At 38.1% G+C, this 27,667-nt stretch overlaps 1 protein-coding gene across 1 annotated transcript in view; it reads right to left on the bottom strand.

Annotated features, from left to right (window-relative positions):
• Window positions 1-27,667, bottom strand: part of LOC133655606 (glucagon receptor-like) — an 84,171-nt gene that overhangs the window by 18,958 nt on the left and 37,546 nt on the right. The window contains exons 2-6 of the mRNA XM_062055910.1: window positions 15,491-15,566; window positions 12,171-12,273; window positions 11,987-12,097; window positions 7,248-7,369; window positions 6,176-6,282 (exon numbers count right to left, since the gene is read on the bottom strand). Of these exons, the coding sequence (XP_061911894.1) occupies window positions 6,176-6,282; window positions 7,248-7,369; window positions 11,987-12,097; window positions 12,171-12,273; window positions 15,491-15,550 (503 nt within the window). The 5' untranslated portion in view covers window positions 15,551-15,566. The remainder of the gene's footprint in view (window positions 1-6,175; window positions 6,283-7,247; window positions 7,370-11,986; window positions 12,098-12,170; window positions 12,274-15,490; window positions 15,567-27,667) is intronic.

The following is a 27,667-nucleotide window of genomic DNA, read 5'->3' as shown; positions in this document are numbered from 1 at the left end:
TTTCTTGTGGGTTTCTGTGGATAGCCAAGGTTTGTTTGTGGACCTTTTTCTCCCTACCACTTTTGCACATGTCTCCTTCAATATGGTCTTCAAACCTTCCCGAATCCCTTCTACAGATCCTGGTGCTTGTGTTATCTGGTCCTGTAGTGCTTGAAACCGGTTGTGTAATGTGACTTGGTATAGTTCCAAAGTGCCTATTTCGTGGAACTGCTGTATGTTGAATTTGATCCTCCCTCCTCTTTGTTTCATGCATTTCAGGTTCAACTGGAACCTTGCTGTGACTAGGTGGTGGTCAGACAAAGCGTCAGCTCCTCTTCTCGCTCTGACATCAAGCAGTGAGCGCCTGAATTTCCGGCTAATGCAGATGTGATCAATCTGGTTCTCAGTTTTGTGGTTGGCAGAAACCCATGTTGCTTTGTGGATGTCCTTGTGTGGGAAAATGGAACCTCCAATAACCAAGCTGTTGTCTGTTTCCTAGTTTACATTCATTGTTCCAAGCCCTTGCTTTCCCATTATCAGCTCATAGCCATTGATATTTCCTTCTATTTTCGCATTCATATCCCCCATTAAGACCATGATGTCCTTTCCTTTCTTTATCTGAAGAATGTGATATAGAAGATTGTAAAAGTGATCCTTCGTTTCGTCCTCTGCATAGTTGGTAGGGGCATATGTACTACTTGAAGGTTTATTTTCTTATGCGTGGTATGGCATTTTGCAGTAATGATCCTTGAGTTGATGGGTTCCCAACTGAGGAGGGCCCTCTTAGCTTCTTTGGATAGCATGAACCCTACACCCTCTGTATGTGGTGCAGGGTCTTCTGGGTGCCCTGAATATAATATGGACTCACCACTGGCCAGTTTAACCTGCCCCAACTGGACCAATCTGGTTTCGCACAGACCCAGTTGAGATATTCTGTATCTCCTCATCTATTCCGCTATAACTGCTGTCTTTCCTCCTGCATACATGGTCCTGACGTTCCATGTTGCGATGTTAGTGGAGTGTCTAGGTGTCAGAAGAATCAGACGCACCGACACCTTATGGTTTTCCGAGAGCATCATCATTTTCTCTTTGGTTTGTGTAAACGAAGAGACCTCCTTTCCAAGACTTTTGGATTTTTTGGTTTTCGTCAACGTTTCTGTAGCAAGGAGTTTTTATTGGTTGGGGTTGCTAGCCCCAAGCCTAACCTTCCACCATTTCTGGTTTCGGGAGGTTTTGGAGTTGACTTGTTAGTCCCCTCGCCTAGTCTATTGTCTTCCAGGTAATGGGTTACAGTCTCATACCACGTGAGACCAGACAGACATAGGGTCGTGTACAAGCTGTCTCGGCACGTCAAGCTTAGTCAACTCCTGCTACTGTGTAGTGAGAGCCGCACCAGCCACAAGCAATGTAAGTGGTAAAGCCCACCCTACCAGCAGTGGGACACAGAGGCCTCAACGTTGGCAATGTTTAACCCTTGTGTGGTGTTCATATTGTTGTTACTCAGCCATTGTTTGTGGGTCTGATGGACCCGTTGCATTTTGTGGCTTTTAATGCCTCACAATCAAACACTTTTGTGTTAAAATACTGACTTATCCCAAAAAACATCTGTAATGAAGTGCTTCGAGAGGCTGGTAAAGGAATACATTGTCTCCAGACTTGCCCCCACATTCGACCCATACCAGTTTGCTTATCGCCCTAACCGCTCCACAGAGGACGCCATCTCCTCTGCACTCCACCTGAGCTTAGCACATCTGGAAGGAAAGGACACACACGTGCGGATGTTGTTTCTGGACTTCAACTCGGCATTTAACACCATCATCCCGCAGCACTTGGTGAGCAAACTGGCCCCCCTTGGATTCAGTACCCCCCTATGCAACTGGCTGCTTGACTTCCTCACAGACAAACCCCAATCTATGAGAGTGGGCAACAACACCTCCAGTGCCATCTCCCTGAGCACCGGCTCCCCCCAGGGCTGCGTCCTGAGTCCGCTGCTGTTCACCTTGATGACCCATGACTGCTGCGCCAGGTCCACTACTAACCACATTGTGAAGTATGCGGACGACACAACAGTGGTGGGCCTCATCCGTGACAACAACGACATGGACTACAGGGAGGAGGTGAAACATCTGGTTGAGTGGTGCAGAACCAACAACCTGGTCCTGAATGTCAACAAGACCAAGGAGATCATTGTCGACTTCAGGAAGCACCAGTCCAGCCACGCTCCACTCTTCATCAACGGCACAGCGGTGGAGATGGTAAGCAGCCCCAAGTTCCTGGGGGTGCAGATAACTGACAATATGACCTGGTCCCTACACACCGGAGCTCTTGTAAAAAGAGCTCAGCAGCACAAGCACTTTTTGCGACGGATGAAAAGAGCACAGCTCCCTCCCGCCATTCTCACCACATTCTACAGAGGCACTATAGAGAGCCAACTGACCAATTGCATCTCTGTCTGGACTGGAGCCTGCAGTGCCTCAGACCGGAAGTCTCTCCAGAGAGTGGTGAGGACGGCGGAAAAGATAATCAGGACTCCTCTTCCTCCTAGCCAGGAGATCGCAAAAAGCCGCTGCCTGACCAGGGCTCAGAAAATCTGAAGAGACTCCTCCCAACCCCACCAAGGGCTGTTTTCACTGCTGGACTCTAGAAAGAGGTCCGCAGCCTCCATAGCAGAACCTCCAGGTTCTGTAACAGCTTCTTCCCTTAGGCCGAAAGACTCTTGAACGCATCATAATAATCCCCTCAATTCCCCCCAAAAATGGATGAACTCGCTGGAATATAAAGACAATATAACATACATCCATAAACGTAGATGCATATACAAAAGTGCAATATATTTATCTTTACAGTAATCTATTTATTTATATCTGCACCTTATTGCTTTTTTTATCCTGCACTGCCAACCAGCTAATGCAACGAAATTCCGTTCTTATCTGTACTGTAAAGTTCAAATTTGAACGACAATAAAAAGTAAGTCTAAGACTAAGTCTAAGACCCACAAACACTGGCTGAGTAACAACAATATGAACGTTGCATGGAAATTTCTCTGCCAGTTTCTGCATCCCACAGGGATTCTTCTTTTGTGTTTCTGCACCTGCGGTTCCCACACAAGGTTGCAACATTGTTTGTCAACACTGTCTGCGCTGTGTGTGTGTGTGTGTGTGTGTGTGTGTGTGTGTGTGTGTGTGTGTGTGTGTGAGTGTGTGTGTGTGTGTGGGCGTGTGGTACACAGAGCATAAATTTCCACACTTCTATTAGCCCCGGGTCCAGTAGACCCGGACATCTTATATGTAATAGAAATGTGTAGGGGGGGTGTATGGTGTGTGTTCATTAAATATGTATTCTGATATACCGTATTTCCTTGAATAGCCGCAGGGGCGTTAATTAATTTAAAACCTCCTGTCACACCTGCGTTTACCGGAAACCGGCGGGATGGCCGTGCATGCGGTAATTATTTTAAAACCTCTTCTCACTCCGGCGTTTACCAAAAGGAATCCATAAAATTTAGGCGTGCGCTTTGAGTGTCATGTAAGCATACCATCATGAAAAGCACATTTAATTAAAAAAAACGTTATTATGGTCTTACCTGTACTTATAAATGGAGTCCATTTGCAGCTCCTTCTGACCAAAAGCATCGATAACTTGTTTATAGAAGTCTTCCTTATTTTCTTTCTTCAGTTTTAAAAGTCTCTGTTTCGATGGAGATATTCCTTTAATTATTACCTCCTGCTTCGATTGAAAGTCCAGTTTAGAAAACTGTTTTATTTTAGATACCTGTATGTGATCCTCCATGTTAGAAGTTCAGGCAGAGGGAAAAAATAAATCTCTTGCTGCGTGTGTTCACTTCTTCTGCAGTACAGGAAGTCGCAAGAAGGATCACTAGCGCGGCAGCGCCCTCTACCACCAGGAGGCGGGAGTGATTTAATGACTTATACAGTATTTCACACACGCAGCTACGGTATATTAATAAAACATAGCTGCTTACTGTTCTCTTTAGCATACTGTACCGGTATTCAATAGCTTGGACCTTAAATCCTACTGAAAAGCTCTTTATCTTTTTTCCTTTGTGCGATTGTAAACTACTGAAATCAGCTTCCTCCATTTTGAAAAGGAGGACAGATGCGTCACTCGTGACGTAACGAATTTGACCCGGTGGAAGTTCTAGACATATGCTAAATATTTTGCGAAACGAGTTTGACCCGGCGAAAATTATAGACATGCGATAATAAAATTAATATTTTGCGAAACTAATTTGATCCAGCTTCAATAATAAACCGGCGATAAGGCCAAGCATGCGTTAATTATTTTGAGAAACGAGTTTGACCCGGCAGTAATTCTAGACGTGCGAATACTATATTCCCTGCGCCAATTCAAGGAAATACGGTATGTTCTTCACAGAAAATGAGCCAAAGCCAGTGAGTCTCAGTTTGAAAAATTAATTAATTGTATAATTTTTCTTTTAATAAAAATCGAAAACGGGTCCCACAGACCCGAACACCACACAAGGGTTAAATCCAGGCTGAAAACACTTTGATTTAATTGTGCATACGACAACTACAATTGTTTTATCTACACTCTTTGATTTTAATTAGAATTTGGTTGTTTTTATGATGCTGTTATTTTATGATTTTAATTTGAATTATGATCATTTTGATGGTCATTTTATTTTTTATTTTTGCCTTCTAGTGAATTTCTGTAAAGCACTTTGAATTGCCTTGTGAAATACTTGTGCTCTATAAATACACTTTTTTTTTTTTACCTTGCCTCCATATCGCTACATCCCTAGTTCCAGGAACTAAACGTTCCATGAACTCAAGTTTCCTGTACTATTGGAGGAAAAGGGCCTATAGTGTCAATAGCTGGGTTGCATATGATGTCATATCAGTTTTTCTTCTTCACGGCTTAATTCACACGATGGTCAAGCAGCTCGAGCAGAGCATCAAAATAGATTAGAGTGTAGATTTTGAGCAGAAAATGCCGTATTGCTGTTCTGTTCTTGGGTGTTCCAGTCGTTCAAATAGAAAGATAGCAAAGAGCTTTCATAGAGTCCTGAAAGAAGTCCTTCATACTGGTAATAAAGTCAGGGGAAAAAAACGAAAGTGCGTCGGAGGAAACGGCTCTTAAAAATATAATTTTCATCATCTTGTGGAATATAATCAGACTATGCTCCTATCTGCAACGATCGCTTTGTAAAATGTTTGTTTGAACATTTGATTTGTTTGAGAAACTTTGTGTTTCTCTGCTACATTAGTAATGTTTGAGAGCAGAACCAAACGTAAAGAAAGGACAAGAGATTATATTAGTTTGTGTATAACTAGGAAGTCCTGGTTGTGCAAATAAACTACTGTCATGTTAAGTCCTGGTAAAAAATATTGTGATTGTTGGTCCAATGCTTATCTACCAATGCTTAGTTTTTGTTGTGCAGGAAAGCCAAGTGCTTTATTCGACACAGATGAGTTTGGTGATATTTGTTAGCATCAGGAAAAAACCTAACAGTATTAATAAACTAGATAAATACAACTCTCCTAGGCTCAACAGAATATACTGAATCTTGATATCGCTAGCAAACATTGCTGAACAACAGAGACGTTTATAACTAAATAATGAGACAAAATATGAACTTCACACCATAAAACAACTGCCGACATGAATTGTAGATGAGACTAATATTTGTAGCAGGAAATAAACTGCAAACAAACTTATCCTTTTCCCGTTATGTCAATCAAATACGCTACTTACCGATGCAGGGATAAGTCCAAATTTGTCTTGCACAAATGAATGCTTTATTTGTAGACCCCTCAGATATAAAATCATGGTGTGCCTCAAATATTTTCTTCTCTAAATACTGTAATTGTCAAATGAAGTGGGATTGTAGCGACCAGTAACGATTGGTGATGGTTTAAATCCTTAAAAAAATATTTTTCTAAGAGTGTATGAATCCACTCCATCCCATTTAAAATATTTTTTTCATGATTTTTTGATTGATTAAGTTGGGGTCCACGTTAATCAGTTTATGGTATGATCGGTTAAATAATTGCCTCCAAACCATTCCAAGTACTCCCAAGTCTGCACTGATTCAGGGAAATAAACAGTAGGTTAATGGGACTCTAGACCATCGCCTGAAACCCGCAAGTGCCCGGATGCGCCTCTAGATCACGTGATTGCAACACGGCTATACCACAACAAAAATCAAGTTTACCGAAAGCTCAGTAGAATGATGAGAGCCATTACGAGAGTGAAGAGGGACAGGGAATAGCCAACGGTGTACAGCGTCCTGAAGCTCACCATCATTTTCTTGTACCACAACTGAAAGACATGGACAAATCATGTGATTATCAAGTCTCACAGTTACAAATGATGACCAGGACATCCTCTGGGTTATGGGACAGTCATTACTAAGAGGAGGGAAAAGTCTGATAAATAAATGAAATATATCATTATATGACTCTATGGTTATTGTCTAACTCAAAAGGCCAAACACTGATGAAGTCAAGCCTTTAATTCGGGGCTCTCTAAACTTTTTTACGGTCACATACTCAGATAATCAAATGATTATTCGGCCTTTGTAAGATTTTTCGTTTTGTATAAAGACAAACACCAATACAGCCTGGATATGCTAAGAAATTATATACTGTACAAGAAAAAATATACAGTATGTGATATACTCGAAGTGACTATAACATATTTTAAATAATAAGAGCACATTTTTTTGTTGTCTTTTTCAGTTTTTCAGTTTTCTTATATTTTTAGAAGGTACTGCAGGGCAATAACAGTTGTGTTGCGGGCTGCAAACGCAAACACCCCTGCTTTAGATGACGTTTCACAAGGTGACTTCTCGCTTGGCATCACATATAATAATGGTTTGGACACCAACTTTTTCGGACTCGTTTCCCCTGCATAGTTTTTTTTTAAATCAAGTTCTGTGTATTTGTAGTGCATTCAAGTAAAACACTTCCAGTATGGCATTCTGAAAATAAAATTGCGTTTTTGTCCAAATATTGGGCTCATTTTTAAAGTTATTTTAAATTACGCAAGCAAGTAATAACCCGTGATTATTCATGATTAATCCAAATTCAAAAGTATGATTAAGCTAATGAAAATTTGACAGCGCTAATATAGCCAGTGCCATTGCTCTGTATTATGTTATGTAATACAGGGGATGAAGCATCTGGTGGCCCACTGACCGTCTTACTTCAGAATCTGAGCTCCCACTATGCATCAAAGGAGAGCTTAAAGCTCTAACTGTGCTGTAGATCATTGGGGTGACGCACCTCCTGGGTTGTAACCTCTTTTTCCTCCTCGCACTCGCTCTTGTCCCGCCACACATGCCCGTTTTCTTCAAGCTCCCAGAGGCCATCTGTGCCACACCGTTGATACACAACACCATGAGACACTGGATGAAAGATTTAAGATGCACATATTTTGGTTAGTGACAATTATTGTTTGATCCCTCTTTCATGGTTACTCAGAGCAGCCTACCATGGTGTTACTTTGCACATTGAACAGGTATAAGATGTGCAATCATGCAAATACAAATATTACAGGTGAAACTCCAAAAATTTGAATATCGTGCACAAGTCCCTTCATTTCAGCAGTTCAACTTCAAATGTGAAACTAATATGTGATATAAACTCACAACACGCAAAGTGAAAAACCACATGTAGACATGCCCGTGTTTCTCCTTCTACATGTACAGACGCTTGTGGAAATCACACATGAATACCTTGAGAGAAAACGATTGCAGCTATTTCGGATACAACACTTCTCAGACGGCAAAATAACTTTCCAATGTCCGGCCGGGTCAGCTGTGTTTCTACTTAGCGAAAAACTTTGTCCATTTGTCGAAGGAGAGACAACAATAATGCGAGCTCTTGTGGATGTGATAGAAAATGTAGCGTGTTCTTTGTATTACCTGGCCGTCGAGGAAAACGGCGAAAGCATTTGGACTTGCCAAGCAGATTGTATCAGATTTTGTCCGGTCTTAAACGGTGGCATTGTTGTGTGTGGACACGGATAAGGTTAGGTGTGATTTACCCTGGATAACCTTATCTGGCTTAGTGTGAACGGGACCTAAGGCTGGACTCCCAGGGAGGGAGTCCAGACTGAGGCCAGGAAATAAAACCTCAATAGCCATACCACACAAGTTACAAAAATTCACAAGAGGGGAGGGAGTGGGTGCTACGGAGGGAGGCTGCTGCAATCTCAGCGCTGCCCAGTCGCCCATCACTCCTAAGGGATTTTTCGTGGATGCATTTGTGTGTGTAAGCCTGCAGCGTGCGTCTGTTCCGCGACCTTGGTGTTCTTGCAACCGCCAGTCAGTCCAAAGTCAACAACAACAGGTGTGTATCAATGAGAGACAACAAAGGAGTTTGTTGTGTCTTTTCCGCACTGTCCTCCAGGAGAGTCTTGAAGCCAGGGATACAATCCAAGTAAGAATGTTTTGTAAAATTTGCTTTTCACTCTTAATTGTCTATTACTGGTCCTCAAATTCATCCTACAGGGCAGACGGTCCGATGTTATCCAAATCACAAGAGTGTCCACAGTTCTTCACGCATCCTCCAATAATTTGTGGCAGCTTTGGGGTACTTTGAAGGCTGCCAGCAACTTTCAATTTGTCGACAAACCAGAGCAAAGCTTACTCCAATCAGTAGATGTCCTGTTGTCATAATTCCGATTAGGTGAATATCTTCAACGCCCTCGACTGAAAGGGTCGCCATGCACGCGGCACTCCTTCTCCCAAGAGTCAGCCGTGTGTCCAGCAACAGCCACTCCGTCAAGACAGGCAGCTTCCCCCAAACCCAAGATCTTATCAATATCATTGAGAGGGCAGTTAATTAGTTCCACTGTTTAGATTTGGAGAGCAGTGCAAAAAGAGGCAATAAGAAAGTTAAGACAAAGAAGCAAGCAGGAGAGATAAGGGAGAGGGAAAGGGAGCGTCCGCCCTCGATGAGTGCCAGTTGTTATTAAATTATCCTCTCTCTAGATTCGTATTAATCTTCTTGCTGTTTTCCTGTAGATACAGTATCTGCTAACATTCTGCCGTTCCATCTACACTTCTTAAACTTTACAAAGCACTCATTTCTTGGTGTTGTTTCAAGCTAGCTTAACGGCTAGCTTTGCTATTACCATGACTGCTCCTGGCTTGCTCTCAGTGTGTAACATGTTTAGCCTCATCCTCAAGTGATAATGATACGTGGTAATGATACTTAAGATACTAAGAAATACAGTTTCTTTGCCATAATGGAGGTGATTATTATTAGCTCAGGGGAGCGGCTCCACACTGTGTATGGAGATACATGTAAATAGCTGTGAGCTTGTCAGCAAGGGGACTAAAAATAAAGTATCAGTCACAGAGGATCGGTGTTTGTGATCGGCATTAAAAGGCATTAATCGTCCATGACAATCAGGTACTTTTACACGAAAATCTGCCAAAACTAACTGGCAGATTTAATAATAATATTATTTAGTAATAATAATTATTAATAATAATAGATAATAAGAACAGCATCAATAGCTAGCAAAGGTGTGTAAAAAGTGCATCCCAGAGGCCAATTGCAGCCCACAGCTTAATTTGTATTAGTCCGCGACACATTAAACAGATAAAATAAACACATCCTGGATTAGAATATTTCTCACAAAAAAAACAAAGAAAAAAATAGAAGCGGCTCAAATCTTCTCAAAAATGGGACCTGAAAACCAAAGACCTGTGCATATTACTGTCTATGGTCTTTGATGATTTCTGTGCATCCGATCATGATTTCTAGCAAGATATGTAAAGTTTTCAAGTGTGTTAAAACTTTTAGTGAGTGGAATAGTCATAATTTTAACGATTGTAAATAATAATAATAATAATAATACTCATTTAAATATTGCAAAGCGGTTAGATTAGATACAACAATAATGCATTTGTTATCTACAAAACAAAGCTAATCTGTGGCTGTTTTGTTCAGATAATTTAGCGGCTATTGATTGACCTACATTTTATTGCTAATATTTCAAATGTACAAGTACATTTAAAAAAATACTAACAATACAAAAATAATAATTGTAAACTTACAACAAATTGCTGGCTAATAATTGCATGATTTTCACAGTAATGTGTTGTAATATTACAGTACATTTTGATTACAGCATTTGTCCGTGAAAAAATCCTGGTAAATGCTGTGAAATCCTGGTAAATTTGTACTGTGCCAAATGTATCAATGTGGCCCCAGCATTCTCAGATTTTTCTATGCGCGGTACTCACTGGAAAAAGCTTGGACACCCCCGGGCTAGCATATGTTACCAATAGTGGTTTAAAAGAACAGATTTAGTAAAATGAATGTCTCTATTTTTAACATGACATGATCTCTTTGCTGCACGCATGTGTATTAGTGGGGAATAGCATGCATGGTTGGACCAGGAAGAGGGTTATCTGCTGCAAACAGCAATTTAGTGTGCGAGTGTGTGTGTGTGTGTGTGTTCTTGTATTTCCACCCTTCCTGAGACACCAACAAGGAAAAGTACCTTCCATATGAGGACCTTCCATATTAGGACCGAATCCATGGTCCCATTACGGAAAACCATATCATCTGATAGAGAATGTCTCATTTGCACCCCTGGTGGTGAAATCTATCAAAATGAGGGTGGTGCCAAAAAGGAGGGATTTTTCAAATTGACTGTGTGTCGGTTTTAAAAGTGCTCCCCTTCTGGTCAACATATGAAATAACAAGTGTGTGTAAAAATTTTAAGTTGTCCCCCTCTGGCCAACATATGTAATAACAAGTGTGTGTGAGGAATGGAAATGCGCCCCCATGGGCCAAAATTAATTTAAAAAAATAAATAAATATGTATATAGAGACATACTGTAATAACTTGAAGTAAATAATGAAGATTAAAAACCAATTACAAACAAAAAATTCAAAAAAATAATTAACTGAAGGCTTGCCTTTTTTACATTTGCATAGTATGTATATATTATTAATGTTGTAAATACAAATCTTTATATATCTAGAAAGGGTGGTCCTAAAGAGGTAGGCATTTTTCAGAGGTCTCAAGAAGGTAACAAATACAAGAATGTGTGGTTGTGTGTGTGTGTGTGTGTGTGTGTGTGTGTGTGTGTTCTGGCAATGCTTACTTAATGGGGACATCGCTCTGTTTACACAGTCACCTTTAGGGGACCTCTGACGGTATGGGGACAAAAAAACAGGTCCCCTAAAGGGAAACCTTTTTAAATGATAGTCAGATCCATTTTGAAGATGCCTAAGTGATTTTTAAGCTTTGTCCCATAACACATGGTTAGTTTGAGTGTGAGACATTTGCACAGCAGCCCCCTCATCGGGCTGCAGCTGGTACATCTAAGTGGTGAAACTTCTTATAAGAGGACAGCTGTAGTGCTATATTCTGAGGATCATGTCATATTAAATTTGAACTTTTTTTTTTTTTAAATGGTCCTCAGTAGTCACTTACAAATTTGTGTGAATTATGCAAAATTATTTAAATTTGGTCCCCATGAACCATATTAACTCTTTTTCCCCAGGGTCCCCAGTAAGAATGATCAGCACATTACTTCATCAATCCAGAGATTTAAAGATGTGTATGAACTAACTGGGCAGTGGCCATTTTACCTCATTTTTTTATGCCTCCACAACCTGTAGAAAGGGTGGTCCCCACAAGTGATGATCAAAAACATGGTCCCCATTCCAAATGATAACCAGTACGCGTGTGTGTGTGTGTGTGTGTGTGTGTGTGTGTGTGTGTGTGTGTGTGTGTGTGAGTGTAATATGCTTTATTAAATGCCCTTTCATGAGAGTAAAACATCCTTTGGGTGTCATAAAAGGTGACGATTAGACCATCTTTAATTTGGTTCTCTTTGAAATGAGCCTAACACATTTATTCTATGCTCATTAGAGAGCTGTTCAATAACATTATCACATAATGCACCGAGCCACTTCTTCTTGCATGTTACATTTTCTGTGTTCCAGTTTGGTTTCGCCTCACACACTTTCACACAAAGTTCACACGTCTATACCTTTATCATACCAGGGCAGGTAGAAAGGACAGGAGATGTTGATTAACGATCCAGCAGGGGCATCTGGCCAGCAGGCGTATCTGTCAAATGTCCTGTTGCAGAACAAGCCATCTGGAAAGGCAGCACAAAGAAACCTTTGGAAGTAACACAGTATGCCATGTCATGTGACATATTGACCTCACACCTTGCGGAAGTGATTCATTGTCAATCATCTTCATACAGTCGTCTCTATATCGAATCCACTTATGATAAGTCTCCTCTAACACGTTCCCACTTGCCATCTCCATCTGGAATGATACGTTTTCAAAAGAAACAGCATGTACATTCCAAAATTTTACTTATTTATTCTTCCATTTAGGAAGATACTATATATACCGTACAAAACCCAAAACCAGTGAAGTAGGCACGTTGTGTAAATCGTAAATAAAAACAGAATATAATGATTTGCAAATCCTTTTCAACCTGTATTCAATTGAATAGACTGCAAAGACAAGATACTTAATGTTCGAACTGGAAAAGTTTGTTATTTTTTGCAAATATTAGCTCATTTGGAATTTGATGTTTGTAACATGTTTCAAAAAAGCTGCCACAAGTGGCAAAAAAGACTGAGAAAGTTGAGGAATACTCATCAAACCCTTATTTGGAACATCCCACAGGTGAACAGGCTAATTAGGAACAGGTGGGTGCCATGATTTGGTATAAAAGCAGCTTCCATGAAATGCTCAGTCATTCACAAACAAGGATGGGGCGAGTGTCATCACTTTGTGAACAAATGCGTGAGCAAATTGTCGAACAGTTTAAGAACAACATTTCTCAACCGGCTATTGCAAATAATATCATCAAAAGCTTCAGAGAATCTGGAGAAATCACTGCACGTAACATTGAATGCCCGTGACCTTGGATCCCTCAGGCGGTACTGCATCAAAAACCGACATCAGTGTGTAAAGGATATCACCACATGGGCTCAGGAACACTTCAGAAACCCACTGTCAGTAACTACAGTTTGTCGCTACAACTGTAAGTGCAAGTTGAAACTCTACTATGCAAAGCGAAAGCCATTTATCAACAACACCCAGAAACGTCAATTGAATATAAGTTGAAAAGGATTTGCAAATCATTGTATTCTGTTTTTATTTACGATTTACACAACATGCCAACTTCATTGGTTTTGAGTTTTGTAGAATCCAGATGTAAGATATATATTGTAGCGAAACAATTTGCATGTCTCATTCTGTGTGTGTGTGTGTGTGTGTAATCAGATTCACGCTTTTGCGTTCTATTTTGTGTGTATGTATCTCAATTTGTGTGTGTAAGAAATATATATGTGTGTGCATATCTCGATCTGTGTGTGTGCAAAATCAACTGGGCATCTGTGTTCAGATTTGTGTGTCTGTATTTTAGAATTTTTGGTCACCTCACGATCCGATTCGATTCTGATTCTTGAGGTGACAATTAGATTCAAAATGTATTCTCACTTTAGCACAATTCTCGTAATATACTATTTGGTATATAAATTATAATACAAACTTTTCGAAACAGGTTGCAGGTGGCAAAAGCTCCTCTTGGCTGCTGACATACAACTTATACGCACAGTGTTTTCTTAAAAAGCGTCTTTTCAAAAGTTTATTTAAAAAAATCTCAGAATGTTAATCAAGCCAATAAAAGAACAAGCCTACCCAATCCCAGTTTTGAAATACTCCGGAGAGGAATTTACAAAATAATTGAAAAGACATATAAATACAAGACTAAAAAAAAAGTAAAATTGCAATTGCAATGGCAGTATCAATAATAATAACAATATAAATATTAGCTGTTTAATGTTTTTAACCCAAAAATTGATTCTTAAAAAAAAGTGCAAAAAAACAAACCGAAAACTTTAAAAAAAATCAATCCTCAAAAATCATAAATGGATTTAAAATCGAAATAAATAAAAATCGCGATTTGGATGGGAATCGATTTTTTGAGCACCCCTAGTACTTCTGGTAGTGTATCTGTGTTCATATTTGTGTGAACACAGAACACTCGATTGGCAGTCTTTTTACACGTGACTTTTGCTACACTTTAGCATATCTGTGTGCGTGTGTGTAGAACATTTTTTGGTGTACCGTCACCTTTCTTATGCCTATACTCGCCTGTAGTTGGTACCTAGCACCCAGTTATGATAAGCATTTCACTGTTGAAGCCGACAACAATGGACACTTCATTGCTTGCTGTAAGTAAAAATTCTTACAGCACACAAATCTAAATACAGACACAAAATCCTAAACACAGATACACAATTTTTTTACGCACGCGTGCACACCTACACACACATAGATTGAAATTATATAAAAATATAATGTAATATAATAATATAATATATCAGTATGTATTATATACTGTATACATAATAGGGGTGTGGGAAAAAATCGATTCGAATTCAGATCGCGATTCTCACGTTGTGCGATTCAGAATCGATTCTCATTTTTAAAAAATCGATTTAAAAAAAATTAAATAAATATTTATTAAATTTTTTATTTATTTTGTATTTATTTTTATTTTTTTAAATTAATCAATCCAACAAAACAATACACAGCAATACCATAACAATGCAATCCAATTCCAAAACCAAACCCGACCCAGCAACACTGAAATAAACAGAGCAATTGAGAGGAGATACAAACACGACACAGAACAAACCAAAAGTAGTGAAACAAAAATGAATATTATCAACAACAGTATCAATACTAGTTACAATTTCAACATAGCAGTGATTAAAAATCCCTCATTGACATTATCATTAGACATTTATAAAAATAAAAATAAATGAACAATAGTGTCACAGTGGCTTACACTTGCATCGCATCTCATAAGCACAACACACTGTGTCCAATATTTTCACAAAGATAAAATAAGTCATATTTTTGGTTCATTTAATAGTTAAAACAAATTTACATTTTTGCAATCAGTTGATAAAACATTGTCCTTTACAATTATAAAAGCTTTTTACAAAAATCTACTACTCTGCTTGCATGTCAGCAGACTGGGGTAGATCCTGCTGAAATCCTATGTACTGAATGAATAGAGAATCCTTTTGAATCGGGAAAAATTGTTTTTGAATCGAGAATCGTGTTGAATTGAAAAAAAAAAAAATCGATTTTGAATCGAATCGTGACCCCAAGAATCGATATTGAATCGAATCGTGAGACACCCAAAGATTCACAGCCCTAATACATAATATGTAAATGTTACATGTATGTTATATTTTATATTGCTACTATGGTACATTTTTAGTCTACTTTATACCGGCATTATCCTTTCCATCCTTTGTAACTGAGCTATTGTGTGGAACAATTTCCCTTGTGGATCAATAAAGTTTGTCTAAGTCTAAGTCTAAAAACAGACACACAAATTAGAACACAGACACGTAAATCTGATTATACACACACACAGATTGAGATAAACGTATGCAAAATGTTTAGCTATTTCCTTAAATATACCAAACAAAAAAAAAGCGCAACCAACCCCTGGCAGCTTGAGAAGCAGCAGACATGTAACGGCCATAATGTCTCCTGTTCTATCCATTGTGTATTCTTCCTCACTGCACACAGAAGGAGAAAGAAAGCATTTAGTTCCCAAAACACACATCAGATGTAAATAAATGATAAATGGGTTATACTTGTATAGCACTTTTCTACCTTTGAGGTACTCACAGCACTTTGACAGTATTTCCACATTCACCCATTCACACACACATTCACACACTGATGGCGGGAGCTGCCATGCAAGGCGCTAACCAGCAGCCATCAGGAGCAAGGGTGAAGTGTCTTGCCCAAGGACACAACGGACGTGACTAGGATGGTAGAAGGTGGGGATTGAACCCCAGTAACCAGCAACCCTCCGATTGCTGGCACGGCCACTCTATCAACTTCGCCACGCCGCCCCTATGTATTTGTGTAAACTATTTAAAACAGGTTTATCAATTAATCACAATGAAATGACTTTGAAATGTATTTTCGGTTTGTCCTTATCTTAGGTCAACACACCGAGGCTTAGTTTTTATGCTGGATGCCCTGCCTGACCCAACCCTGGACAGGAATCAAACCCATGCCCCCTGCTGTGAAAGGCATAAGCATGCACTACCTCACCAGGGACGGAGTTTGCAAAAGAATAATAAAACATAAAAGGAAAGTCATTAGTCATGCCACCAGATAGGTTTCCATCACAAGCTGTTGCAATCATGTGCAGATGTAATAAATGTTGGAGTGACTCAATAAGAAAATAACTTTTACTATACACATGGATAAAGTCATGCAATAATCCACAGGTGTATTTTATCCGGTTTAGGTACAGTATGGCCATTAAAAAAATAACTGCTGTCTATTCTTTCATGTTTTCCTACATTGTTTCTCATTTTACGTTTCCGTTTCAAGCTTCCCTCTTTGTCACCAACGTCAACCAGATATTTAATTCTACTTGTCATCTTAACCCTCTCCCTCTCCCTTCCTATACCAGACACATGCTTAAGACAAGCTTCTATGCCCTCCATTCTCAAGAAACCTGGTCCATCCTCACCACTTACCTACCTTTCCTGTCCATCCATCCATCCATTTTCTACCGCTTGTCCCTTTTGGGGTCGCAGGGAGTGCTGGAGCCTATCTCAGCTGCATTCGGGCGGAAGGCGGAGTACACCCTGGACAAGTCGCCACCTCATCGCAGCCTTTCCTTTCCACAATGTTAAGAAAATATTTGCATCTCAGCTCCAGACCCTTTTTTTTTTTTCTTTTTTTTTACCAACTGTGGTTACCTCCAGAGAACAGAAGCAAGCAGCTTGATAGTAAAAATCCTTAATGAGCTACTTTTGGCAGTAGATTCTGGACTTCTTCATTTCTCAGTGCTGCATTCGACACCACTATATCCCACAATATTCTCCATGCCTTGCAGACATCATTTAGTGATGGCACTCAGTTCATTACTGGTCTTTGCTTCAGTTCACACACTTGTCACATCCGGTGCTCCTCAGAGCGTCGTCTTTTATACCGTATATTACCAAATAGTAGACCGGGCGTTTATTTCACAAAATCGATTTAGGCGTTTAAAAGAAGCAGGCGGTTATTTGCACAAGGCTTTTATTTATTTTTGCACCAGCCTGCACCAGGCCATTATTTGGTTACAATGGTTACTGTCCAGTATTTTTTTTTCGTACAAAAAACTTTAAATGTAAAAGCTATTGTAAACATACAAACAAAAAAACAAGAGATCAACATGAGGTAAGCTATCAAAAGACAAGAGATCAACAAGGCCTCAACATGGCAGTAGTGCAACAATTGTCAAATAGAATACCAATACTAAAAATAAATAAACTTTTTAAATAAAGCTGCCTACCGGGAAAAATAAAATTATGGTACCAAGTACTCAAGTATAAAACCCACCATCAAAACAGAACAATAATACTGTCACTTAAATAAAATGAAGGCTACAGTACTCCAAGTTTTAAATAAAGCAGCATAGAGGAAAAATACAATTATGCTACCAAGTACTCTATAAAACCATCAAAACAATAATACTGCAGCAAAGGCAACCCCAGTAGCATTTTAATCAAAATTATGCAAATAACAGCCCATGGGCGGCTATTTGGACATAGGCGGTTATTAGGAAGAGGCGGTTAATTCACAAAATGGGGTCAGACCCCGGGCGGCTATTAGGACATGGGCGGTTATTTGCCCATGTTATTTGTTACTTGGTTTATTTGGTATTATACGGTATATATATATATATATATGTATATATATATATATATGTATATATATATATATATATATATATATATATATATATATATATATATATATATATATATATATATATATATATATATATATATATATATATATATATATATATATATATACACATATATATAGGTACCTGCTGTTGTCAAACCATGGATGCATGGCAGAGATATTTAAAAAACAATCTTACCTTCCTTCATACTCTTCTCTAAACGAGGCAGACCTGTGACGTGTTCTGCTCTGTGACGTCAGCGGATATGTCCGTATATGGAACCAATGTCATTTGCTTTTATATATATATATATATATGTGTAAATAAAGTATTTTTGGAGAACATTCAACAATACCGCAATAACAATGACAACCAGGATAAATGTTAGTCACAATAACTGTGACATGAAATTTTCATATGGTTACATCCCTTGTTGCGCATGTTAGACATTCATTTTCAGGCACAGGTGTACAGATAGACTGCTAGTGATACTCAAGCATCTGCCCTTTTGTCATACCTGAGAAAAGTGCCCTTTCTGCTGGAGACCTATTTTTTTTCTTCTTCATTCCTTTTAAGGTGTCATATTATGATTTATTTCCTACATTTGAAACACTTCCTTGCGGTCTACATGACATATAATGGTGGTTCTTTTTAAAAAATGTTGCATAGATTATGTTTTATAGACCGTCTTGAAGCCGCTTTCTGGCCGACTCTTCGGGATGCGCCATTTTGTGGTCTTATTTACAAGGCTCAACTTCAACAGAGGCCTCTTCCCACCATCTTTGTTGTATACAGATATAAGTTCAAACTCTGCACTACTTAGTATTAGAAATGGCAACAGCAGAGGATGCATGTGCATGTACGAGCCAGTATAACCCACAACAAAAGGATAGTGAAAAGGAAGGAGCTTATTGATTACAGCGCGGACTACAATGGCGGACTCACTCAAAGCAAATGACATTTGTTCCATATACGGACATATCCGCTGACGTCACAGAGCAGAACACGTCACAGGTCAGAGCAAATTCCAAACGCCTCGTTTAGAGAAAGTATGAAGGAAGGTAAGATTGTTTTTAAATATCTCTGCATGCCTCCATGGTTTGACAACAGCAGGTACCTATATATATATATATATATATATATATATATATATACATATGTATATATATATATATATATATATATACATATATATATATATATATATATATATATATATATATATATATATATATATATATATATATATATATATATATATATATATATATATATATATATATATATATATATATATATATATATATATATATATATATATATATACACATATATGTCTTAATTAGATTATCCAAAAAATAGTGCTCGATACCGTGGGAGAGCGCAATATATGTATGTGTGGGAAAAAATCACAAGACTACTTCGTCTCTACAGGCTTGTTTCATGAGGGGTTCCCTCAATCATCAGGAGATTTTAATAGAAGCATTCACATACCATGGTTTCTATAGGGCACAGAACGGGTAGGTACAGGCAGGCGTAGGGGCGTGGTGATTGGCTCATATGAATGCAAGAATTTGCCATGTTATTGAATATTCAACATTATTGTCTTTGAGGTTCCAAATGTACTTACTGAGTTCTGTAGTATTCCACAGGCTTTGGTTCCAACAGTGGTAATAAAAGCTGCAACCTATGCTTAAAAGAGAAACTGTTTATTATATACCGCCCAGACCTGTCATCCCTCAACAAGCGCAGCGAAATTGTATCAGCATGCCGTCACTGACGGAAACACCTCCTAGGTAACACATGAGCCAATCACCACGCCCCTATGCCTGCCTGTACCTACCAATTCTGTGCCCTATATAAACCATGGTATGTCAATGCTTCTATTAAAATCTCCTGATGATTGAGGTAACCCCTCATGAAACAGGCCTGTAGAGATGAAGTAGTCTTGTGATTTTTTTCCCACACATACATATATATATATATATATATATATATATATATATATATATATATATATATATATATATATATATATATATATATATATATATATATATATATATATATATATATATATATATATATATATATATATATATATATATATATAATATATATATATATATATATATATATATATATATATATATATATATATATACACAGTGTTGGGTTAGTTACTGAAAACCAGTAACTAGTTACAGTTACTAGTTACTTTATTTCAAAAGTAACGCAGTTACTTACACCAAAAAGTAATGCGTTACTGTGAAAAGTAACTATTTAGTTACTTATTTTCTTCTTCTTTTTTTAGAGCTCCCATTAATGCCCTTTTAGCCTTCATTTCAGTACTGTTATTGCACTGCAGAAAAATACAATCTGTTGATCAACTTGACATGCATTTGGATCACTGAACTCTGCTAAGCAATGTGGTCTACATACAACACACAAAGACAAAGATATGTTTCAAAGGGCCAATTTGTTTCTGGCCAGAACACATTTAAAAAACTATTTTAAATAGCTGCAACATAACATACATAAGTAACAAACAGCATAATAACAACATAGTTGTAAACCAAATAAGTACTTTAACTTTATTTTTACATACCAAAGCCTAACCAGGCGTTTTTTCTCTCAAGGAATTCTGAAATTAAATCATGTCTGAAGCCCAGAATACTCTACACATTTCCCCAGTTTTAGTTTAGAGATAAGGAAATATTGGCCTGGCCCACTAGGATCCCTCTTTATGTTTGTGAACTTTATATTCTATACATTTAGAGTGATGTGATAATCAGAGGTGTGGACTCGAGTCACATGACTTGGACTCGAGTCAGACTCGAGTCATGAATTTGATGACTTTAGACTCGACTTGACAAAATGTAAAGAGACTTGCAACTCGACTTAGACTTTAACATCAATGACTTGTGACTTCACTTGGACTTGAGCCTTTTGACTTGACATGACTTGCTACTTTCCCCAAAACCTAAAGCTTAAAAAGTTATTTGGGAGCGCTCCGTAGCTTTCATTTTGTACGTGTCTGTCTATCAGCGTGTTGTGTGTGTCAGCGTGTGTGCTCTCAGTACAACAGCCAATCAAATTAGATCTACGTTGTTTTCGTCCCACAGCATTCATCCAATCAAATTGCAGGACAACCAATGAACAAGAGTTGTCAAACAACGCGCCAGTGAGAAAGATTTATACCAAAGTTGGTTTCGTTCGGGTATAAAAACTACGACTTGGTCAACAAAAAACGAATTGCCGTATGCAAATCACGCAGTTCGAATATTACAGACGGAGACGCAACAACTTCCAACTTTGTTCGACATTTGAAGTTGCACAAAGAAGGGTAAGTTTTGAATGTAAGCTAACGTTTATTGGCTAAGTAACGTGACTTTTATTTGCTGTGTAGTTAAATCAGTGAGGCTGCAAACTCACTGCTAACGTTATAACCATAGACATCTTATAAGTAGACGCAGCATGGAGCGCTACTGCCTACTGCCGCAGACGAGACACGGGGCCGCCATCTTGGAGTGGTGATCTGCTCCACTCAGTGCAATTCATTTGGCAGGAGCAATGAACTGTCAGCGCATTTAATTCATTTTATCTCACTGAATACCACTCATTTTCAAGCGCTTTTTTGTCATACGTGTAGCTATGATAACGGACACATGTTTTATTGTTCATGGTTTGCTTAACAGTAATATAATATTCTTATATGCTATAAGTGACCAGACGTCCGAGATCAAAACTGGGAATATAATCCCAGAGAAGAGGGAAAAAAAGGGTCAGCTATTTTTAAGTTGAAGAAACAATATGATTAGGTTATATATACATGCGTATATCCTACATAAACAATGTATGAATACATTAGATATCTATATATCTTATAGACTGTATCTCTGTTGCTGCAGCAGCAGAGAGTTTATTCTGTCTTGACACGTTGTATTGATATTTTGTATTACATTCTTCCCTTAAATTATCATGTTTACAGTGATTGTTATATATGTATTTTTTATGTATGTCGCTTTGGATAAAAGCGTCTGCCAAATACTTAAACATATATAAACACCTGAAAGTCTTTATATCAGCTAAAACCACCAATCTGTTTCACTGGAATCAGAATAAAACCAAATGCTGTCTTACCCAACAATGTTAGTATTTGAATATTGTTACTTGAAGACTTATTCCTGGTTACAATTATACTGTTAAGAAAGTATTGTCTTATATTTTGCCTAAAATGTGAATGCATCATAATCAGTGGCGGCTGGTGAATTTTGTTTTAGGTGGGGCTGAAAGTTTGTAAACCAAACCCCTGTAGGGGCGTCATCCTCCCCCAGAAGATTTCTTTGTGATTTTCACATACAAATATTGAAGATCTTTGCTCCTTCTCAACTCTGTGGTAATGTTATTTTCATAAAATACAACCAATAGTACATTAATGTTAAATCTTACTTGTGAAAAGTAATCCCCCGATTCCTATTTTCAACAGTCCGCTCATTTGAGCAGGAAAACGCTGAACACCAGCCCGGCATCTTTGTTTTCTACCTGTCAACTGTCAGTTTAGGCTACTCGCCGGCTCCTCGTCACCACTTCAAGATGCAAATTGCTCGCGTCACAGCAACCAATGCTGCGTCTACTTATAAGATGTCTATGGTTATAACGTCATTGCAAACACGGCAATCTGTTGCGTCCACTGCAGTTCGCTACCTTATTCATACTTTTTGTCAAGTTATTTTTTTTAAGCAGGGTTGCATGAGGTACCTACACATAACGTTACGTTAGTCAATGTATCCCACACAATAACGTAACGTTAGACGGCGGTCAGCAGCACCGCATATTTTAGCCACCTACAAAAAGACAAACATAGTCAAATAAAGGTCAGTTAAAATGTATACTATATTAAGAATATGCGTACATATTGCATAGGTCCCTGACATCTAAAAAGTACAACTCTGTTCATTGTTATGTTCATGTATTTGTTATGTTTTTCATGTGTACGCACATATCAACACATACAGTATGAGATGAGATCAATGACATAAGGTAAGAACAGAATATAAACTGCTGTGGAACTAGTTACAATGCAATATGCCATGGAAATACAATGTTAACACTTTTGTACAAATAAGTACAGTTGCACTTGTTTTTGCAAATGTGTTTATTCTGTAAAGTAATGAGTTAAATGTTTAAAATTGTTTACACTATTAAAATGACTGGTTAATAGTGCTATTATGAATTGCAATGTCAGTACTATTTTTTTTCCTGCTATTTCAAATGCACTTGTTTTAATAAATAAATACAACGTTTTAAAAGCATACACAATCTGTGTAAAAATATTAGTCTGTGGTTAAAAGGACTTGAAAGGACTCGAAACTCAAAATGCAGGACTTGTGACTTGACTTGAGACTTTCCAGTCTTGACTTTGGACTTGACTCGGGACTTGACTCAAGACTTGAGGGCAAAGACTTGAGACTTACTTGTGACTTGCAAAGCAATGACTTGGTCCCACCTCTGGTGATAATCAAACACTCTAGAAGTCTAGAATGAAAGAGTATATAAGAGAATTGACAGAGTGTGTGTACTATAATTCATAATAACATTGATTTTGATTTAATATTATGTTTTGAGCAATGACAGTTTGAAAGAAAAAAACAGCTTTGTTTTATTAGTCAACATTGCAACTTTTTCTAAATTACATTTCAACTTTAAGCTTTTTTTTTTCACTTTTGTTATGTTTTTGTTTATTTTAATAGTATTTTTAGAATGTGCTGTGGGCCTTTAAAACATTAGCTGTGGGCCGGAAATGGCCTCCGGGGCACACTTTTGACACCCCTGCTATAGATAATAAAAAAAAAAATCTGATAAATCTATGGATAAAAAGCTGAGCCTGGCGACGCATGCGTGTTAACAACTCTCTCGCTCTCTCTGTCTCCGCCCCTCCCTCCTGAATGCTGCTGCGCTCACCCCTCCCCTCCCTCCCCTTCCCACACCCAGACACACACACACAGCGCGCCTCCTCCGTGGGACACAAGAGATTCAGAAGAACGACACCGCAGCGCTGCAACAAAACACACTCGGATCTTCTGTTTCTAGCCGATACTACATAAAAAGTAACGTAAAATAACGCAGTAACGCATCATGTAGTAACGGTAACTGAGTTACTGAATATAAAAAATAACGCGTTGGATTACTAGTTACCGCCGAAACTAACGGCGTTACAGTAACGCGTTACTTTGTAACACGTTAGTCCCAACACTGTATATATGTGTATATATATATATATATATATATATATATATATATATATATATATATATATATATATATATATATATATATATATATATATATATATATATATATATATATATATATATATATATATATATATATGTGTGTATATATATATATCACGAAACACAGGATAGGTTCTAAATTCCTTTGTGCTGGCACATACTTGAGAGTGTGTGTTGTTTTGGTGATGACTGGTGGAATGGTGGTTGGACGCATCATCAGTAGTGTCCCCCTGAGTCACTGGGCGTTTCGGCCTTAACACTAGACGCCCTCTCCAGTGGTGGCCAGCCACAGGGTGATCGGCCCCGGACTTGCGTCAATCCCAATTAATCATGAGAGTTGCTTGGGGTTGAGCAGCAGACTTCTCATGGGACTATGCATGGCAAGGGCATCCTTTTCCCTGAGTCAAGCCTAAACTGATATATATATATATATATTTATATGTATTTCAGCTGAGATAGGCTCCAGTACCCCCTGCGACTCCAAAAGGGCCAAGCGGTAGAAAATGGATGGTATTTTATATGTATTTGTATTGATTAAATTATATTATGTCAGACCCACTCGACATCCATTGCTTTCGGTCTCCCCTAGAGGGGGTGGGGGGGGGGGGGGGGGTGGGGGGTTTACCCACATATGCGGTCCTCTCCAAGGTTTCTCATAGTCATTCACATTGACGTCCCACTGGGGTGAGTTTTCCTTGCCCGTATGTGGGCTCTGTACCGAGGATGTCGTTGTGGCTTGTACAGCCCTTTGAGACACTTGTGATTTAGGGCTATATAAATAAACATTGATTGATTGATTGATTATATTATATTATATTATATTATTCTTTGTATTGAAATATTGAATTTGTCTGCACCTAATAGTAAACACCCCCCCAAAAAAAACTTAAAAAATAAAAAATATATATAGGGATGTCCGATAATGGCTTTTTGCCGATATCCGATATGCCGATATTGTCCAACTCTTTAATTACCGATACCGATATCAACCGATATATACAGTCGTGGAATTAACACATTATTATGCCTAATTTGGACAACCAGGTATGGTGAAGATAAGGTACTTTTTAAAAAAATGAATCAAATAAAATAAGATAAATAAATTAAAAACATTTTCTTGAATAAAAAAGAAAGTAAAACAATATAAAAACAGTTACATAGAAACTAGTAATTAATGAAAATTTGTAAAATTAACTGTTAAAGGTTAGTATTATTAGTGGACCAGCAGCACGCACAATCATGTGTGCTTACGGACTGTATCCCTTGCAGACTGTATTGATATATATTGATATATATTGTAGGAAACAGAAACAACCCTTTTGTGTGAATGAGTGTGAATGAGTGTAAATGGGGGAGGGAGGTTTTTTGGGTTGGTGCACTAATTGTAAGTGTATCTTGTGTTTTTTATGTGGATTTAATAAAAAAACAAAACAAAAAAAAACAAACGATACTGATAATAAAAAAAACGATACCGATAATTTCCGATATGACATTTTAACGCATTTATCGGCCGATAATATCGGCAGACCGATATTATCGGACACCTCTAAATATATATATACATACATACAGTCGTGGTCAAACGTTTACATACACTTGTGAAGGACATAATGTCATGGCTGTCTTGAGTTTCCAATAATTTCTACAACTCTTATTTTTTTTATGATAGCGTGATTGGAGCACATACTACAAAAAACATTCATGAAGTTTGGTTCTTTTATGAATTTATTATGGGTCTACTGAAAATGTGAGCAAATCTGTTGGGTCAAAAGTATACATACAGCAATGTTAATATTTGGTTACATGTCCCTTGGCAAGTTTCACTGCAATAAGGCGCTTTTGGTAGCCATCCACAAGCTTCTGGTTGAATTTTTGACCACTTCTCTTGACTAAATTGGTGCAGTTCAGCTAAATTTGTTGGTTTTCTGACATGGACTTGTTTCTTCAGCATTGTCCACACATTTAAGTCAGGACTTTGGGAAGGCCATTCTAAAACCTTAATTCTAGCCTGATTGACCCATTCCTTTACCACTTTTGACGTGTGTTTGGGGTCATTGTCCTGTTGGAACACCCAACTGCGCCCAAGACCCAACCTCCGGGCTGATGATTTTAGGTTGTCCTGAAGAATTTGGAGGTAATCCTCCTTTTTCATTATCCCATTTACTCTCTGTAAAGCACCAGTTACCAGTTGGCAGCAAAACAGGCCCAGAGCATAATACTACCACCACCATGCTTGATGGTAGGCTGGTGTTCCTGGGATTAAAGGCCTCACCTTTTCTCCTTCTAACATATTGCTGGGTATTGTGGCCAAACAGCTAAATTTTTTCCCCCCTCGGCCATCAGGCACATGAACAATAACGAGATCTGATAGCTCAGTTACAGCTCATGTTATTCTATTCTGTGTTATATGTGTTTTATGTTGCACGATCGCACCAAGTAAAATTCCTAGTTTGTGAACCCTTTCTCAAACAATCGCAATAAAAAATATTCTGATTCTGATTCTGAAAAAAAAAAAAAAAAACTTTTTTGTTTCATCTGACATCACATGGACAAAGATAAAACCTTCTGGAGGAAAGTTCTGTGTGTAAATAAAGTATTTTTGGAGAACATTCAACAATACCGCAATAACAATGACAACCAGGATAAATGTTAGTCACAATAACTGTGACATGAAATTTTCATATGGTTACATCCCTTGTCGCGCATGTTCATTCATTTTCAGGCACAGGTGTACAGATAGACTGCTAGTGATACTCAAGGATCTGCCCTTTTGTCATACCTGAGAAAAGTGCCCTTTCTGCTGGAGCCCTATTTTTTTTCTTCTTCATTCCTTTTAAGGTGTCATATTATGATTTATTTCCTACATTTGAAACCCTTCCTTGCGGTCTACATGACATATAATGGTGGTTCTTTTAAAAAAATGTTGCATAGATTATGTTTTATAGACCGTCTTGAAGCCGCTTTCTGGCCGACTCTTCAGGATGCGCCGTTTTGTGGTCTTATTTACAAGGCTCAACTTCAACAGAGGCCTCTTCCCACCATCTTTGTTGTATACAGATATAAGTTCAAACTCTACACTACTTAGTATTAGAAATGGCAAGAGCGGAGGATGCATGTGCATGTACGAGCCAGTCTGCCCCACAACAAGAGGATAGTGAAAAAGAAGGAGCTTATTGATTACAGCGCGGACTACAATGGGGGACTCACGCAAAGCAAATGACATTTGTTCCATATACGGACATATCCGCTGACGTCACAGAGCAGAACACGTCACAGGTCAGAGCAAATTCCAAACGCCTCGTTTAGAGAAAGTATGAAGGAAGGTAAGATTGTTCTTTAAATATCTCTGCATGCCTCCATGAAGTTGTTTTTGTATAAATGGCACCTTTAAAAATAACTATTACTCAATGCCATCATGTCCTCACAAATATGTTTTGATGTCTGGCAATACAAGCTTAAGGAAATTCCACACTAAAGTATTTTTTGGTCATTCTGTATTTAACTGTTTTAGATGGATGTATAATAATTCTCTTTCTTTCATGTATATATTTTTATATGCAAAATATTTGTTCTTGTGTTTTTCATGTAATGTTGAGTTTTTTGAGTCTTGTGTGATGGACCC

This window comes from Entelurus aequoreus, linkage group LG08 (assembly GCF_033978785.1).
Source record: "Entelurus aequoreus isolate RoL-2023_Sb linkage group LG08, RoL_Eaeq_v1.1, whole genome shotgun sequence".
Lineage (NCBI taxonomy): Eukaryota > Metazoa > Chordata > Actinopteri > Syngnathiformes > Syngnathidae > Entelurus > Entelurus aequoreus.
Note: the sequence above shows the minus strand (reverse complement) of the source record. Positions and strands in the feature narration are given on the sequence as shown.